The following is an 18,647-nucleotide window of genomic DNA, read 5'->3' as shown; positions in this document are numbered from 1 at the left end:
GGGGAGTTAAAAGGGCTTGTTTATTACTTTATTTCGGGGTTTGGGTATGAGGGGTCGTTCCACTTGCCAAACTATCAAAAGGGGGTCGCGGATTGAACAAGGTTGAGAACCACTGGTCTAGATCTAGATCTACACATCTAGATCTAAATCTAGAAAAATCTAGATCTAGATAAGTAAAAATAGAGGTTGATTCAGGTCTATCTGAATAGCACTAGATTTCTAGAGAGTAACCAGTGAGTGTGAGGAGGGTGGCCTAACAACAGTAAATCTAGATCTAATTCTAATCTAGATGGCCGCAGCTATTTGAGTCTGAATAGCCTTCCGGCCGTGGCTATTCGGACTCAAACTCCAATGCGCGTGCGCAATCACTATGATGTGAAGCAGACCAGCAATTCGACCTTGGCCTTCCATGGTTGCTACCCGATCTGGCCAAGGAACTTACAACAAATGGACGCTGACCGTCGTGACCCAGTGCAAACTGTGGTCTTTTCTTTTCAAAGGATAATATATAATAGGGCGATTTTGTAGTTTCGTTCGTTAAAGTCCAAAGCGGAACGCCAGAAACTCTGAATTGCCAGGTAATTGTTGAGGAGTGAACTAAGCGTAAGACTGGAAGGAAACACTAATCTAAGTAAAGCCAGAAAATCAAAATTCAAGCAAAGAATGGCGCTCTATCGGCAGTTCCCACCCCCCAACTATTGTTTGCCGGTTTGGGCCCCAAGAGTCAAGAGTGGGGAGGTTTCAGGGCCTAATTAAAATATGGAGGGGGGGGGGTGTTCAGGGGTGGAGGGTTCAGGGGGGGCCCCCCTGAATTTTACCATAAATTGATGTTTTGCAGAGGTTGCATCCCTGTTCTTTGTGTTGCCTATTTGGTCAGATCAAGACTTCCGGATTTCTTTTCTGGATGTAAACAAATGGATTGTGGACTTTTAGGAACGGAACTACAAGATTATCTATAATGGGCCGGGCAGTGGGCAACGGTATGGGAGGGAATATATAATGCAAAAAAAGGGGTGAAGGTGGTGGGGCGGGCCTGGGGAAGTGAGATGGAGAGAGAAAAAGTAAGAGAAAGAGAGAGAGGAAAAGACATGCGATTAAACATAGAACGACGCATCTTCCTAATTGGCTGCTAATTTTAGTAATGTGATGTCATCACTTCCTGGGATACCCACAGACTATTTTAAGAAGGCTGTGGAGGTACCGCATGGAATGACGTGTTTTTGGTATGTTAATAACATTTAGGAATTCCCAGATCTAGTACTTGGACTTGATGGAAGATTGCTTCTAAAGATCGTTGATGCTCAGAATAGAAGTAACGCTGATGCTTAAAATTGGAACACAGTAAACGCAAAGACAATAAACCGCATGAAAACTGCCGTAAAGATGCCTGAGGTTTACCCCTACCCCTTCTTGCATAGTTCATCGCTACACACATAAAAAAACCCTACAAAGCAACAAATTATATTTTATGGGACAAACTATTGGTTAGTCGGGAGGAGGAGAACAGAAAAAAAATACCTTCTGGGACCGGGATTCGATCCCACGCTCATAAAATAATTGTATGACTTCAAACGCAGACACGCTGTCCATTCATCCATCAGAACTTCCGACCGCGAAAGGTAGATTAAGCTTGATATACATAGACACTTCCATCTTTGGTGCCATGCGGTTGTCTATATTTAGATAAAGTACGTGATCGGAGGGGTATCCCGGTCTGACGTCAAACAAAATGGCCGCCTTGCCTAAAAATATTTTGCGTTCTACGTTTAATCGCATGTGAGGAAAAGTAAGAGAGGGGGTGGGGGGGGGCTGCCTTTATAAGGACTGATTATGAATTTTATGTTTTGATCCCTTTGTAGTCGTGAAACGCAGTGTAATAGCCTACCAGTAGTTTTAAAGTCCGAATAGCAACGGGAGACTATTCGGACTCAAGTATAGACTTCGCTTACGGTACAACCGGTGATTGCGCACGTGCACTGGAATTTGAGTCCGAATAGTTTCAGCGGCTGTTCTGACTCAAGTCCGAATAGCCACTTCGAATCTAGATAGATCTAAGTTGAGTTAGTTTACACCATGGACCACAGTCAACAAAAAACAAGTTGAACAATTGCCATTGTGTGAAGACAGTGAAGTGTTGGACACTGTATTCTAAAGTAGATAAAAAAGTAAAGTAAATTGTGCCATGCAGGTAATTAATCTTGGCAATATTCCATTCTTCTTTGAATGCAAAAAAATAAGGTTATTTTGGAATTCTTTCAGCCTATTGGTACTGAAACAGAACGACTTTTGACTTTTTGAGTGCTGATGATTACCTCTCTTTTCTCCCCTAAAAGGTTAACTTGCAATCATCTTAATTGTTAGGAAACTTCCTCTCATTAGATCTGTATTATTGTTGTCTTAATTTTTAGGGTACTTCTTCTCAGGAGATGTGTTGCTCTGTTGAAATTATTACCATGTGAGTAGTGATAACACAGAGGGATTAGTACATATATATTAAGTGTATGTTTTCACATGTAAACATTTAAAAGCTTTGTGTAAAGTCGGCTTGTTCCATATGATGATGCCCTACAGTTGGGTTGAGTGAGTGTAGAAAAATTTATAGGCTTTTCTGGAACACTTTTTAGCAAAGGGTTTCCTGTTTACTTCTATTATTTTTATTGAATTATATTTTTTTCCAGTAAGAATTTCTGGTAAAGTTTCTCAAAAGTTTGAGAAGTCTAGCAGGAGGACAGGAAAGGGCTCTTGACGAGTTTATGAAAATTGTTCTTAACTCACAAGCAATCTGAGATTACTGTTTTCAAAGTTTGACCATTATTTTCATACTGACAGCTTCACTTTTAATGCTCTTTTTCAGGCTGCAAGTTTTGAAGATACGAGATGCAAATGTGTGTGTGACAAAACTTGGGATGCGAGTGGAAAAGAGACACGAGCAGTCTTTACGAATACCACCCGTAGTGAACAATGGTAAAGTTTTGATGTAGAGGGGGAAAAATATGTGAACAGATAATTAGAAATGGAAAATTCATAATAATGATATCAGAATTATTTATCTCATAAAAGCGTGGGATGTTAACAGATTGATGCTTTGTTTGTATCTTTCTTTACCCCACCCTTTTGTATGATTTATAAGTCCTTGTTTGATTTTTTATAGCCATTTTAGAACCACAGCAATTCCTTTTCATAATTGTAGTAGACCAGATCAGTGTTTTAAAGTGAAGATCAGTGTGAAAAAGTAACTGTAGTTGTCATAATTTGTCCTTTTCAAAGTATAGACAATATATTCTGTTCATGTACATGGTAAAATGAACCTAGTAATAGCTGAATTTCTCATCTTTAATATGTGCAAAGCTGAGGTGGGGGGGGTTTTTTGGAGGGGGATATGTTGGTCAGTGCTCTTGTCTTATTTATAAGTATTTAAAGTCTTGTTTCATGATTGCTAAACCAGCTTTACTTTTTATTTTTCCAGTGATTGTGAGCATGTGGTAAAGCCTTTAGCACCATTTCTATCCTGTTCAAGATGCCTGTGCAGGACAGAAACTAGAAACACTACTACAATTAAGGTTTGTCTGCTTGTTTTTTTAAAATGAGCATTAATGGCGGTTGAAAAATTTAGCCTAAGTGGAGGAGAGTAACCAGGTCCAACAGGGAAAGAAAAAACAAACAAATCCAGGTCCAACCCTTCCAACTGCAGCTATCAGTATGAGCCTAATTTTATGCTTTTGTTTTGTCAGGGACATTATTTTTTTTTTCTAGACTATGAAATTCCATTCTCTCCAACTAGTTCTCCTTCCTCTCCTTTCTGTTGAGAGAGTTTTTGTAATGTGGACTTATGGTCATAAGTATATAATCAAGTTAATCATCATTCCGAACTTCACAAGATATGACCTAACGTTCCATCTATCTATTTTTTTAATGAGTTAGGTTGAAGTATGAACAACAACTTTCAGGATTGAAAGTGAATTAGTCGTCCACCTGGTGCTAAATTGTTTATAGTGTCTTTGTAAGTTGCCAGCCTTTCTTTAGTATGAGATTTAAATCTTTGTGTTTTCTTCATGTCTAAGGTTGTGGTAATCTTCATCATCTGTGTGGTGTCGCTGCTGTTTGTGTACATGCTGTTCCTGCTGTGCCTGGACCCACTGATCCAGAGGAGGCCGACCAGCTACCAGCAGCACACCAACGAGGAGGTGAATTTGGTAACCACTCTGCCGCGGGCTTTCGGCGGCTTTCTTCTCACCATCTCCTCTTGTAGCTGACTGGGAAAACATTTGACAGCGAGTAGCGTAGCGTCTTGTATGTTTCATTGTTCCCTCGGAATAGAAGGAGACCTCTTGAATGTTAATTGTACTTCTGTGAATTTTCTCAAGGCACACATGGTAACAGTAGCAGCTTTCAGATGATACCAAGTTATGTGTCTTGATTTTAGCACATTTGTGCCCTGAACATTTCGTATCCAGTGTTATGTTTATTCCCCCTTCAGAAACCTAAATGTAAGGATCTGTTTTTCTTGTAAAACGTTATTGTATCTTGTAAAAATCGCACGAAATTTTTGTACAAAACAATAGTGAAATAACAGGTTTCTGTGCATTTTACAGTTGAAACTGAAGTTCAGTTAAGATTTTTAACATCGGAAATTGATAAGTGTGGAAAATGCAAATGGAAATACTTGATTTCCAGTTCTTTGTGGCTGTATGTTTGAACCAGTCAGCAAATAGTCTGATTTTCCTCTCAATGACCTGAACTTCCACAATGCTGAATTATCGTACTATGAAGACTCTGTCATACATCACTTTTCGAAATGGCGTATCATGGAGTCTTATACAACTCTGTCGAGATGTTTATGCTGGTAGAGAATACAAAAGAAAGGATTGAAAAATTTTGCACGTGGTGGAAATTCGGGTCAAATGCAAAGTTACTATCGTATACTTTGAGGGATATGAACTTTTTGTCCATTCATGTTGCTTGGGTTATACATCTGTTTGTGTGTCTCATTTTTTCAGTTTATTTTTTTGTGAGTGGCACATATATAGGCTTACCTGTACAGGACAGTCAGATATATTGATGTTAGAGCCAAGTGTTCTTGTGTTACGTTCTGAAGAGAAAGGTAGATAGATACTGTGGACTTCATATTCACAGACATTTGACTCAGCAATAGGAGAAAGGACCCCTCTTTGTTGTTCATCAGAATCAGCTTAAAACCTTTCATTTAATGAATCTTCCAACGCATGACCTCAGAACTAGTGAAGCAGCCTGCGCTTTAAGGCAGCCATAAATGATGTGTCTTTGTGCGTTTGTCTCTCACAAGAAACCCTCACTGCTCTCTACGTAGCGCTAATGATTGGGCAACTTGTGGATCATCACAAGTAAAATGGATATCTAGTTTCGTACAGTGACATATCAGAAACACAAGGTCATTTTGTGTAATTCATGAGAGATCTTCTTTCGAGACAGCAACATATGCATTCTAGACCTGAAATGTCTGGGCATGTGCTGGGGTCTGGGTCAAGTCAAAGGGGGGATCAACACTGGTGCAGAAACTCTATTGTTATCGTTCTGCGGGTATATGGCAGTGGGGAGTTCAGGAGTTATACTCATACTTGGACTGAATGGTTAGCAGGTGTATCATAGTGTCATCGATCATCTTTTTGCTCCTGGACAGTAAACATTAATGGAGATGATAATTTTGTTGCAAGGGGTCTGCAGAACTAAATATGTAGCTGTCTAGGCTGTTCCTTTTGCAAGCAGGCCAATACTTTTGTAAATTTCCCCCTTCATTCTTTCAAAATAAAACGTGGCATCTAGAAGTTGTAAGTGGGTCTTTCAATGGACATTAAATAGAACAGCTCATCTTTTAAGCGGGAGCGTTTGTGTTTTTGTACATTTTTTAAACTCCCTGACAACTTTTAATTTCTCACTTTAAGTATTTCATTGTGGGGATAAGCTAGACATAGCCACAGATTTCACAGTGGGAAGCAGTGGGTTTTTCGAGGGTTAGTTTACACCTTGTGTTGCCCATTTTTTTAAAGTCTGGTTTCAAGCAAGAAGTGGTGGGGGGGAAAAAAATCCAATCATTAGTGCGATGCTTGTGTTCATTCCATTGTTCATCTATTTAACGTTGTACATGTATGTGCCTTGTCCTTTTTCTGAGCTTTAGTTTCTTTCGATAATTGTTCTGAATCTGTTTTCACTTGAGGTCTCAACTTCATCAGAAAAACCATTAAGTGGTTGTCAGATGGAGTGGTGTTTTGGCTTGGGTTTTTTTTTGTGTTCCTCCCTATCCCATCTTGTGTTCTAGTGGTGTCTTTTATCTCAGTCCTGACATTTTTATTTCATTTAATTTTTTTTGTGTCTTTAAAAGCTTCACTCCGAGTCAAGTGTCTAAAAAAGTCATCTTTGCATTGCTTCACAGAAGTGTCTTGGCTTTGGTTTTGGACTTTTTATAAAGAGAAACTTGTTTCTTGAACTGTAATGCTGTAGACTTTTACGTTTTATTCAAGATTGCTGTGACTTGTTCATTTTATCATCATCGTGTGAGTGATTTTTGTGAGCGGCCTACCGTATGGTGTTCACCTAGAAGGAAATAGGAATGAGATCAGTTTGAAATTAGTCGACACGGCTGTCATTGATAATGTAGTTGGATGTTGAAAAAAAAATGCTATTCAAAGCTCAGTTTTGAAGAATTAAAAATTTTGCTTTTAACGGTATTATGTCAGCAGTTGTAATGCATGATGTGCTGAAGAGATGAATTGATTGACTTTGTTCAGAGTGGAAAGGCCATAATAATTCAACCTAGTTAGTTTAAGTGACAACACCTATTCCTGTTCTGAAGACCGTTATATGAGGAAATACCACAAAAGTAACAGTCTTGTCTACATATAATAATATGTATGTGAGTTTAAATGGGTTTAAGCTGATGTGGGTTGATCTAGTAAACTTCTTGCAGTAGATGCACCATTTTCAATTTTTTTGGTAATGTTTCCGTTATTATCTTTTTTTCTATTCCATTGCTTTACGTTTTTACTTCACTCTATATATTTATTTATATACACGCATGGACTGGTTAAAATCAGTGAAATGTAGCTGTTGTTGTGCCTTCTCTAAATAAATGACAGCTTACACAATATTCAACCAAGCTCATTTAGGTCAAAGGTGTTGTATGGAGAGGTTTTAGGTCTAATGTGTCCTATTTAAAGGTTTCTAATTATTAAGTTTTTGACAGAGTTTGAAAAGAATACAGCATTCTCTAGGAGATAGTTTTGAAATTTTGTTTTTTTACGATTCAGTTATTGTCACTGTGCCTTTGTGAACATCCTGTTGTATGAGTGTGTAGGTCTATTCATGTGATCAACATTGCTTGACTCATGTTTATTTTTTACCTGTCTTCTCTAATATTGTGCTATTTTGTATGTTTCTTTTATTACATTTCAGTCGCGTGGAGTGCCAGAGGTGGTTGCATCGTTTCTTATACATTTTCTTTTTTCCTGTTGTTGTGAAGGGTTTTCTTGCTTTCTTTGTATTTAGGCCTGTTTCGCACCCTGGTACTCTCCTTTTGCTTTGAGTTGTATTTTTGCTAGCGGATCTTGACACAATGGGTGTGGTCAGATTGATAAACCTTTTAGTGCTTTATAGTGGCAAACTTGGCGTCTTGCAGTGACACACAGATTTTCTTCTCACTAAATCTCTCGGCTCTTTAACACACATTTCTAGACCTTTTGCTGCCATTGTTTTATTGCTACTTTGAGACCTAATTGCATCAGATCGTTGGCATGGGAGTTTGAAAATATTGTCAGAAATGCTTGTAGCACTTTAGGGTGGAAATGAGGAGATAGGCGCTGCTAATGCCATTAAATATTGTAAAGAAAAACAGTGAATATTGTCGACTCGTCTCATCTGCATGAAGAAATATGTTCATTTAACTATACTGGGAAAAGGTATGGCTACAAGAACCCTATAAAGTTGCCTTAGGGCCAATAAAGCATGCAGAAATATTTAAACATAACTTGGTATGATGTATATTTGTGTATTCTCTCACACTGTGGGAGAAAAGGATGTCTGTTGTGGTCCAGCAAAAAGTATTTGCTTTCTTCTCCTCTTACTATGTTCCCTTGCGCTCCACATAATTGCTGCCTCTAGGTTTAGTATTTTCCTGTTTTGATCTAAGACTGGTTCTGTACAAAGATCTTATTAATGTTCCATATCTTAGAGGTTTACCCTTTTCCTTCTGTCACACTACTCAGTTTATAACCTGTCTACAGTGTGATTTCTCAGCTCCAAACCACAGTAAATTGCTTGGCTTTGGAGCTCTTTAGAATAGAAACCTCATTCTGTTCAGGATAAAAAACCATCCCCCTTTTGGCCATTTACTTAACTTTTAACTCTATCCTAATGAGAATGATTTTCTTTCCCGTGGACTCCCAAAATTTTAACATTCTAAAAGATTCGACAACATTAAAGACTTGCTCGCATATATAACTCTTTCCCTAACGGACCATTTTTCTCACTGTGACCAAGTCACTAAGTAAGTTTGGCCGACATTTTTTCACATTTAACCTTAATAAGAAAAAAATAAACAAATATAGAAATTGATTTCTATCTGTCAGACAGTGTTTAAAAAAAAGTAACCTGAGCTTTAAAAATTGTAGTTCGAGTTAGTCTAAAGACAAGACTGTTTTCATAATGAACGAATTTGTTGAGAAGCAAAATGCGGCTAATGGTAGGGGATGAATTAAAGTCTCAAGACTGTTTGTTCATCAGAGAAGTGTGATTTTGTCAGAGGAAAACTTACTTTTCTCAAGTCAATTAAAATCTTTTTTCTCTGATTTGATCAACTTTGGTCCTCATGTAGTTTTTTTAAAGCCCCAAGAGTCTTAACTGCGTTACCCTCTGAAAGAAAATGTTTTATTGGACAGACGATAAACAGAATGGCTTCTGAACTGGATATTTAGACAAAGGAAGAGATGGGTATAAAGATGGGTTTGGGTATACAGAAAGATATAAAGTGTGCGAGTCTGTCTTGGGCCCCATTTTCTGATTGGTCAAGTAACTTCAAATAATGGCTTTAGATTTGACATCAGTCATTGCTAACCAAATTTTAGTTAGATGCGTACCTTGTGAGTTGATTAGCATTATATTGACCCATGTATGTGTCTTCCCAATCCTTTCCTTTCCTTTCCTCTCCCCCCCCCACCCCCAATGATTGATGGGTAGCAGACTCACTGCACATTAGTAGGAGGTGCAACCCCACTAAGTAGTCAAATAAGAAATAAGTCAAATAATGATGTCACATGTATTTTTACTAAAGTTATTTCTTCCACAATTTAAAAAAATTTTTTTTTTTTTTTTTTTGGGGGGGGGGATGTATGCCTTTGAAATATCCCATTAATGTTCTGTGGGGCTCATATCACTTTATGAAGTTGTGAGCATCATAAAACCTTACTGAAACGAAACGTTAATATTCTGGTAAGGCATTTGATTGAAACATCCTCGCCTGTTTGCATAGTATAGTAAGTTCCTTAGCATCGTTTCTATACACAGTACGTTTCTACAAGTTTAAACTGCTTTCTCTGCCGTCAAAGTATGTTGGATTTAAAAATACCCTGTTGCAGAAAATGTTGATAGCATTTATAATGTTAAACTTTATTTAATTAGTAGGCCTACATATTTTACTAGATTAAGGAAATAAGTGTAAAAGTTGAGATGGTTATTATTCCCCATTTTTTTCCTCATTTGTATCCGATGTTTTGTTTTCATTCAGTGACAAACGCATGTGTTTGTTGACAATCGTGCTGATGAAATAGGATTTGGTTGGGTGTATTAGCCGATAGTGTATGTCAGCTTTGGGTGGTTTTGTATTTGTAATTTGTGGCAATTGTTGTGAGTGAAGTGAACCACGTGGAAGAGTGTTACAGAAATCCAGCCATAATTAATTTGCCCCTATTTAACACAATAGGAATTCATTGGATCCCTTTTTCTAAGGATGTAAATTCAAGCTTGGTTTCTGTTGAAACTTTAATATGTTTTAAAATAGAATTCTCCTCACTTGCTGGTTGAATATGGCATATGGTGTTTATGGGTAGGTGAACATTCTTTTGTCTGATAGTAAATGTACTTGGACTCAGATTTAATGGGAACCCAATTCTTTCACATTACCGTAGGGTCCCCCCACTGATTGCCTTATGATAAGGTCCCACCCTATTCATATTGCCTACGGTGTTGATCTTTCAAGGGATCAAATTCTACTTAATTTTACGATACAATTTGCATGACTGTCTGGTGGCTGTTATACACTGTCTTTTCTATTACATGAACATTGTCAGTATGCCTTTTAAGAATGCCTAACGTCGAATTAACATTCCTAAGCTGATTTATGTCATGGAAACGCTTCCTCTTGGTAGTATTACTTTTACTTTTGGTGAAAAGTATGCATGATATAAAGTACGCACACTGACACATGTTTCGTGAGAACTTTTTACTCTGTGGAATGGGTTGTGGTAGTTCAGACTTTCAAAAGTGGACTGTGAAAGGTTGCTTTTTTCTAAGAGACTTTAGTGATGTGCAATAGAACCGTCAATTTTCTGTAAGTTTGCGGGGGGGGGGGGGTTCAATTCTGTATTTAAACTGTGGTTTAGATATTTTTAAAAATAGCAACTATTCCTTTTGTCTTAAAATATTTAATGCAGGGCAAGGGGTTCTTGCACATGTTGGAGTATACTCATGGAAATGTTTTGAAACAATTGCTAATATACACAGTGTGTCTGGGTCATGAATGCAAGATTTTTTGTTACAGGTTTTTTTTGGGGTTTTTCTTCATTTCAACTAAAACCAACCCGCTTTCCTTTCTTTGGCTTTGATTTGTTCACGATATGTGTAACGAAGCGGTGAAATCAGGCTCTTGTCAACTTTTGGGCATATGGAGTAAATGTATCATCTTAAAGCCTGTTCATTTGCCTTGCTTTTTGTGAAAAAATACCTATTTATCTTGAATAGAAGTGGAAATATTTGCAATTGAAGGAGGTGGGGATCACTGGGTCCAGATGTAAATATAGTGACAAAATGGCTGCCGAAGTCTGGTGACTTCCATAGCTTGAGAGTCCTTAAAAATAATGAAAACTGAAAATTTACAGTTTTTGTCCCTTTAATCAATGTTTTTGGTAAAATCCACACGGAAATATGTTTTCAAATGGACATAAAAGATGTTGAGCCTAAATAAAAATATTTGATAAAACCAGCAGAAAAATGCTGGTTTCTTCGATTTCAGTATTTTGACGAGCGCCTGATTTCACCACGATGCCTCACATATTCTGTTCATGAATGAGCTAACCCCGAACAAAGTACCTAGGTTATATTTTCAAAAAGAAAGGAACAATTTTGTCGCTTTTCCCAAATCCTGATAATTTTTGCTGCCGTAATACATGATATATGCTTATCTGAACATAGCTTGTGTTTTTTTAATCAAAGCTAAGTTGTGAGCTTGTGAGAAGTTGAAGGGTTTGAGACAATACAAACCTGTAGAGAGAAGGGTTTGAGACAATACAAACAGTGGAGAGAAGGGTTTGAGACAGTACAAACTGTGGAGAGAAGGATTTGAGACAGTACAAACTGTGGAGAGAAGGGTTTGAGACAGTACAAACTGTGGAGAGAAGGGTTTGAGACAGTACAAACTGTGGAGAGAAGGGTTTGAGACAGTACAAACTGTGGAGAGAAGGGTTTGAGACAGTACAAACTGTGGAGAGAAGGGTTTGAGACAGTACAAACTGTGGAGAGAAGGGTTTGAGACAGTACAAACTGTGGAGAGAAGGGTTTGAGACAGTACAAACTGTGGAGAGAAGGGTTTGAGACAGTACAAACTGTGGAGAGAAGGGTTTGAGACAGCACAAACTGTGGAGAACCAAGCTGTTGTGCTCATTTTGTCGTGTAAAGGGGAATATCTGACCCCCCTCTCCCAGAACTGTGACAGTGAGGTTGGTTTCATTTCATGATTTCTTCTAGGTGAATTTTACTTTACTGAAATCTGTTGTCTGGCATAAAATTACCTTCATTTAAAAAAATAAAAAAATTCTTCAAATATATTCAAATGCTGATGTGATGACACTCATTTTTTTGTTGTTGTGTGTTTCTGCAGGAGGACATGTCCTCTGGACCCCGCACAGAGGACGCAGCGGCCACAACTCCGACCGGGGCCGGCCCCTCCCCCCAGGCCATGTCGGCCCGCCAGAGGTCCCTGCTCAACATGGTGTCCAAGGAGCAGAAGAAGTGGAAGGGCACAGTGCAGGAGCAGCGCAAGAACATCTACGACAGGCACTCCATGCTCAACTGATGGGTCAGCGCCTGCTACTGCTGGGGAGGTTGTGCTAGTGGGTGTTTCTGGTGTGAATTGCTCCTTCTTTCCTATCAAACATCTTCTATCGTCTTTATCTCCCCTCCTTTTTTTGTGTGTGTTTGTTGCTCTCTTGTAACACCCCTAATCTTCGGCACTTATATGACCTTATTGTGTTGCAAGTGCAGTAAAACACTTACTGAAATAAAAGACGGATTAGCTCCTGCTCCTGCTGCTGCTGCAGAGGTTGTGCTAGTGGGTGGTCGGTGGGTGTTTCTGGTGTGGTTTACTCCTCCTTTCCTATCACACATCTAGCATTCGTATTTTCCATCCTATCGTTTCTGTCTGAAAAATGTCAACCCAAGTTGGATCATTTAGGGGGCGGGCTTTGACCCTGAAGCAGTACAAGTACAACTCCTTAACACATTGGTGACTCTGCCAACGATATTACTTTAACTTTAACTTGGAAACCTAAAAAGAAGTCTGTCATCCTTATCTTTCTCCTTTTTTGTGTTTTTTACTTTCTGGTAACACCCCTAACCTTTGGCACCTAAGGACGTATTGGTGATGTAAGTGCTGTAAAACTTACTAACAAAAAAAAAAGGAGGCTGCTCAAACAAAGCTGACTGTTGTGTGTGTGTGTCTCTTGAGTGGAGTATGTGTTTGATGGTAGTGGTTGGAGGGGGGGGGGTATGCTACACTTGTTTGTCAAGCAATGGATTTTTTCTGTTCTGTAACTTGTTTATTATTTGGTACATGTTGGTTTTGAAATCTATTTAAACTTCAAAGGTTAAGTACACACTGATTTTGACGTATGAGGAAAAACACTATTGTTAATAATACCAATACTCAACTTTCAGTCGTCATTTGTGACTTTCAGTCTGTCAAAAAAGATCATTAGGGCTTACGGTTGTTGTTTTTTTCTGGTCTTGTAATCTGTTCCGAGAATGTTTGAGAATTACGATTATTTTGGATAGACTGATAATTGATGTGGATTAATACTAAACTCATCTGTTTGTTTGCCTTTGTTTACATGTTCGGTCCATTTGGATGTCATTGATTCCCCCCCCCCCCCCCCTCCCTCCTGCCTATTGTATATGCCAACCTATAATGTTGCATTCATTTTTGTATCTCATCTTTGAATTCTGTCCTTTAGATTACTGTATTTGTAGATGAATGGGAGATGTCCTTCATGTCTTCATATATATATATATATATATATATATATATGTATTATTAATGAGATTGAGAATGATGTTATGTTATATGTGTGTGTGTGTAACCAATGATTCTATATATATATATATATATATATTCTTGTGCTCCTATTTTCTTTAATTTATTACTGTTTGTTACCGATACATTCCTGTGGTGATAATGACCGAAAGTATTTACAAAGTAGGCCTATTCTCGCTTAACGTTGCAGTAACCAAATTATATCTGCTTGCACTATTATGGATCTTCATTGTGTGGTTGTAAGTTGTGTTTTGAGAATTTAAAAAAGTATTTAATTTTTAAAATGTGTTTAAAAGTTTACAGTAAACATGCATCGGAATGGAGTCTCATTGCATTACAGTCAAAATAAACAATTTTCATGTGAGAGATGTATGCTTGGTTGGCTGTGTCTTAGGTAAGATTTATTTCTGTCGTTTGAAGAAACATATTTCACAACTCTTTCTATAAAGATAGACTCAACTAAAAGTGAAAGTAGGCCTACTTCTGACACCTAATTCGATTTATAATACAAATGAGACTACCCACTTATGATTTTTTTCTCAGATAACACACATTCCTTCCTTTTTTCATTTACTGTGCAATAACTCTTCAACTTGATGCTGTTATCAAGGAAAGGGAATAGAAGTTTCCCATGCCTAAAGTTTGAAGGCGTCTTGTAATGTCAGTCAAAGTAATACACCCATGGAGAGGCCGTGGTGTCTTTACTTTTTGAGAGATTGCCGCTGTCCACGTGTTTGTGATAATGTAACTTATAGAATGACTAGTCTGGTTAGGCACAACGTTTTGTATGTTTGTTTTTTTTGTTTTTGGCATGTGTCCAGCTGTCGCTCTGTGTTTGATGTACACTGTTGTCAATGGTTGTTTAGAAGCAATAATAAGATCTGATGTAATGTACTGGTTAATGTGGAAGCTTAATAATGCTACTTATGGATACATTAAATATTTGTGGCATTTCTGAAATGGCGAAGTGTTTCACCTTTTTAATAAAGAAAGTTTCAGGGAACGTAACTTGCACGAAAAAGTGCTTAAATTATTTTAAAAATCACTCAGCTCAGTGAAGTGAGCTTGATCAGTTCAAAACTGCAGACTTTAAAATGAAAGTGATTTTTTCCCCCTTAATTTTCCTTTTCGTTAGAAATAGGTCTCACACAGACTATGCCAGACTATGGTATCCTGGACATGTGAAACAGGAGATCAAATGAAAGTTTATTGATTTAGTCACACATGCTTTAGGTTTGTTGGTTTTATGTTATTGTTTATAACAAGTATTTGATTGCTGCATGCTATTCCAAAATCGTAAATATGATGTTCAGTAGTTTTTTTTTGGAGCAGTTGAGTTTTGGTGTCATTATAACATTAGGCTATAAGGCAAGGTCTTTGGGATCTCATTAATTTTCTATCCATAGCTAGAATGTGTTCTGTGAGATGTCCGTACCTTGGACTGCAATCTTCATTTCCCCCAAAGTGATTTTTCCTTTCTTCTAAAACCAAGTGTTCGTTTCCTTCTTTGCCTTGTAATTGTACTAGGGCTAGGATGCATCAGCAATGCAGAACTATTATTAAAGATATTGATAAACAATATTCTTCAGGTAGTAGAGTGTATTGTGTACTTCAAAACTAGCCCTTACTTTATAGTTCTTGCCCTGCTTGAGAAAGGTCATGACTCGTATGGCACCATACCATGTGTCTACTCTCATGTTGTGTGTATATATATAAATGTATGCTATTTCTGTGGTATAGAGATAAGGTATGAATGAGAAACTATTGTATATATGCTCTTTTGCTGACATTTGTTTTCACTTTTTGTTGACATGTACAAGCTCAAAAGTTTTGTTCCTTTTAAAAAAATTGCATTTTGTAGGTTTTTATGTTTGTGTAACCACAGCTGTAAGTTTGAGAAATACTAAAGCTAAATTGTGAGGCAGTGTGGTGAAATCAGGCGCTTGTCAAAACAAGGAAATCAAAGAAACCGGCATTTTTCTGGGCGTTGGGCATTTTAAAATTTTTTTCTAATTTTGGCTCAACACCTTTTATGTCTTTTTGAAAAATGCATTTCTGTGTGTATGTTACCGGGAAACATTCATTAAAGGCAAGAAAAATGTAAATTTCCACTCTCCAAGGATGCTGAAGCTTTGGAAGTCACCAATCTTTGGTGGTCATTTTCTCGCTAATTTTACCTCTGATACCAGGCTGTAAGGCAAGGTCTTGGGGATGTCATTATTTATTTTCTTTCCATAGCGAGTTGAATGTATTCTATGAGACATAATCCATACCTTGGACTTGGACTGCAATCTTCATTTCCCCCAAAGTAATTTTTCCTTTCTTCTAAAACCAAAACCCCGCCTCCTTCAATGGCAAATATCTCGACTTTATTTGAGATAGATGAGTATTTTTTTAGCCAAATGCAAGACGAGTGAACAAGCTCTAAGATGATATTAATAACTCTATATATTCCCAAAAATTGACGAGCGCTTGATTCCACCGCGTCGTGACACAAATGTAGTTTCATGTCTGGGCTGCTTTGTTGGGAATGAATTTTGGTCTTTCATTTTCATTCATACTTTTCACTAGCATGCCATTTTTTTTGGTGCTTATTGTTTTGTAATGATTTTCTTCAAATACTCCTTTAGTAGTACATTGTGTGTACAGCCATGCCCCTGTGTTGGGAACAGTTTTTTTCTTTTGCTGTTATCAAAACTGTGGAAAGTAATTTTCACTTATCGTACTCAGGAAGACATAGTAGAGACCTAACTCGGCTTTGTACCGACTTATACTTACATTTATTATGTCATTTAAAAAGAAAATGTAAAATAATTCCCTGTATAGTTTTGCCTTTTAGTTTTTTGGTCTCTGCATATGACTTTCAGTCGGGCACAGATAACGCGAACTCGCATGACTTGAAATTAGGGATAGCTCAGTCTTACAATATATACCTTTCCTTGTTGACCTGACCACTATATTTTCTTTGTATTGGCAACAATGTTTCTCAAACTCCCAAACAGACTTCTAGATCAAAGGTTTCCTAACAAATATCTCAAATTCAAATTTCCCTGCACTCACAGTGGAAAAATGGAGAGTATCGGGTTACATGAGCCCACCAGGCTTGCCCCTACACAGCATGATACATAATATATACTGCTGGTATGAGACGTGTCATCACAAATTACCTGTAGTAGTAGAACCTACTGTAGGTTCCTATCTCTTGTCCCATTCTGATGACAAAAACAGATGAAAGTGCAAAGAAACTTGGCCTTACTGAACTTAACATGCAAAACAGGGCAGTTGAACAGGCTCAAAAAGAGATAAGAATTCACTCAAACTAAAAAAATTGTGTGCGGCAAATCTATTATAGAAAATCCGTTACTGATTTAGTTCCTGTGTATGCTTTACAGTCACAGCATTGCTGCCCTTGATTTTCTTCACTCTTTCTAATTTTGTGTTGTGTCTGTTAACCTGAAGTATGAATCGGTTGAACACCTGAATTTTGAATCTGTTGAACTCATTTGTAAATCCGCTACGTGTTTGAGATATCTGTGCTCGACTGTACCGTGATATTGTAGTATGCCTGTGCCCTAGTGGCAAGGGAGGCTTTATTATACTTTGTAACCTATTGTAAAGTTTGACATTTTGGTCATTTGGTTTCAGGTGCACTCACACAGGATTTGCCTGTGATAATTTTGGTCTATTGCATGCAAAAGTACTATTTTCCTTGTGATCCTTGTTATCTATTCGGGTGATGGACATGAAGCCCACCAAAATGGTACACAAGATTTATGCCTGAAGAAATAAAGATTAGATTAAAAGTAAAAGTCTGACTTTATGAACTTGTGGTAGGTGTTTTGAGAACTTTAGTTGTATAGCTCTAAATGATTTTCAGTAGTTTTAAATAATTTTAACTGGCCCTGTGGATAAATAGGTCTACCTGCAAGAAAGACTGGTGCATTGATGAGCACTGTCTGTTGTAAATCTATTCTAGGAAAGATGCTGCAATCAGAATAACAAACTGTTTAGTGAATTTACAAGTTGAAATAAAGGGATTGTGTGGTTGAAAAAACATCCCTGTAGACAGCATCTTGTAAAGGAACATTTTTGATTTCCTGAGGATGTATCAGTATAAGGTTTGAAGAAAACTTTTATACAGTATAACACGGATATCTCGAATTTGTTGGGACCCACCTCGGTAGATTCGAGGGATCTGTAGTTTGAAGGATATCTTACTAAGATAAAGAAAAGAAGAAGAAAAAACGGAGACCGCAGGCTCAGTTTGACAAATGAATGATTAAGATTTCAAGTCTTCTGTGTTCTACCTATCCATGTTATACTGTATAAATATATAGACTATGAGTTTCAGGATCGGGCTAGCTTTATGTATAGTATATATGTCTGATGTATAATTATAACATGAATTTCTTGAATGTGAACCTGTTAATTAATTGTATTATAATATATTACTTAGCAATACACAGGTTTTCAGTTTTGCAATCATTTGAACACCTTTGTCTTGTGATTTTTTTGGATTAAAACCAAAATTATTTTGAAATGTGATACCAATTTGCACAAAGCACACACAAAAAATTATTTTCAATTTAGAAATTGTTATCTATTCTCACTTCTGAGATACTGGTAGTTAATATGAAGGTATGCATCCACTCTCGAAATTCACCGGTGTAAATGTTGACTCGACACAGAACACTGTGGTTCAAAGTTCTTATTTTCTTCTAAAGGAGTGAGAATATATTGTTCACGGCAGGAACAAGACTTGATAGACTATGTCTTGACAAATGTCATCATAGTTTGCTCACTTCCTTCTGTCCATGGTTAATACGGAATTGAAATAAATCGTTCCGTTTAATCTTCTGAGATCTCTGCATGCAGATCTACAGGTTGATTGACCAACAGGATCTTAAAGCCCATAAATGAAAGCCACTGCAAAATAAGGTCTTGACACATTTTTTTTTTTGTGGTTAGCCTGAAGCAATTAATTTTTAAAAAAAGTGATTTTCTGCATACACCCAAAACAAAAAGGTGACCTATTTTCATCACAGTGAATCACTCCACACTTTTAATGCACGTCTATGAAATAGATGGTCTTGTGTGT

General features: G+C 37.4%; 1 protein-coding gene across 4 annotated transcripts in view; it reads left to right on the top strand.

Moving 5' to 3' along the window:
* Positions 1–12,916, top strand: part of LOC101861158 (transmembrane protein 9) — an 18,205-nt gene extending 5,289 nt beyond the window's left edge. Inside the window, exons 2-6 of one of the 4 annotated variants that reach the window (XM_005108624.3) lie at positions 2,855–2,964; positions 3,467–3,560; positions 4,062–4,184; positions 7,426–7,443; positions 12,119–12,916. In XM_005108624.3, coding sequence (XP_005108681.1) covers positions 2,855–2,964; positions 3,467–3,560; positions 4,062–4,184; positions 7,426–7,443; positions 12,119–12,313 — 540 coding nt within the window. In that variant the 3' untranslated portion in view covers positions 12,314–12,916. Of the gene's footprint in view, positions 1–2,854; positions 2,965–3,466; positions 3,561–4,061; positions 4,194–7,425; positions 7,444–12,118 lie in introns of all 4 variants that reach the window. The other 3 variants (XM_005108623.3, XM_005108626.3, XM_005108625.3) reach the window with 3 other exon arrangements.
* The last annotated feature ends 5,731 nt before the right edge of the window (positions 12,917–18,647 follow it).

The sequence above is a fragment of the Aplysia californica genome, unplaced genomic scaffold, assembly GCF_000002075.1.
Source record: "Aplysia californica isolate F4 #8 unplaced genomic scaffold, AplCal3.0 scaffold00705, whole genome shotgun sequence".
NCBI classification, from domain to species: Eukaryota; Metazoa; Mollusca; class Gastropoda; order Aplysiida; family Aplysiidae; genus Aplysia; species Aplysia californica.
This window is presented reverse-complemented; position numbering and strand designations above follow the sequence as displayed.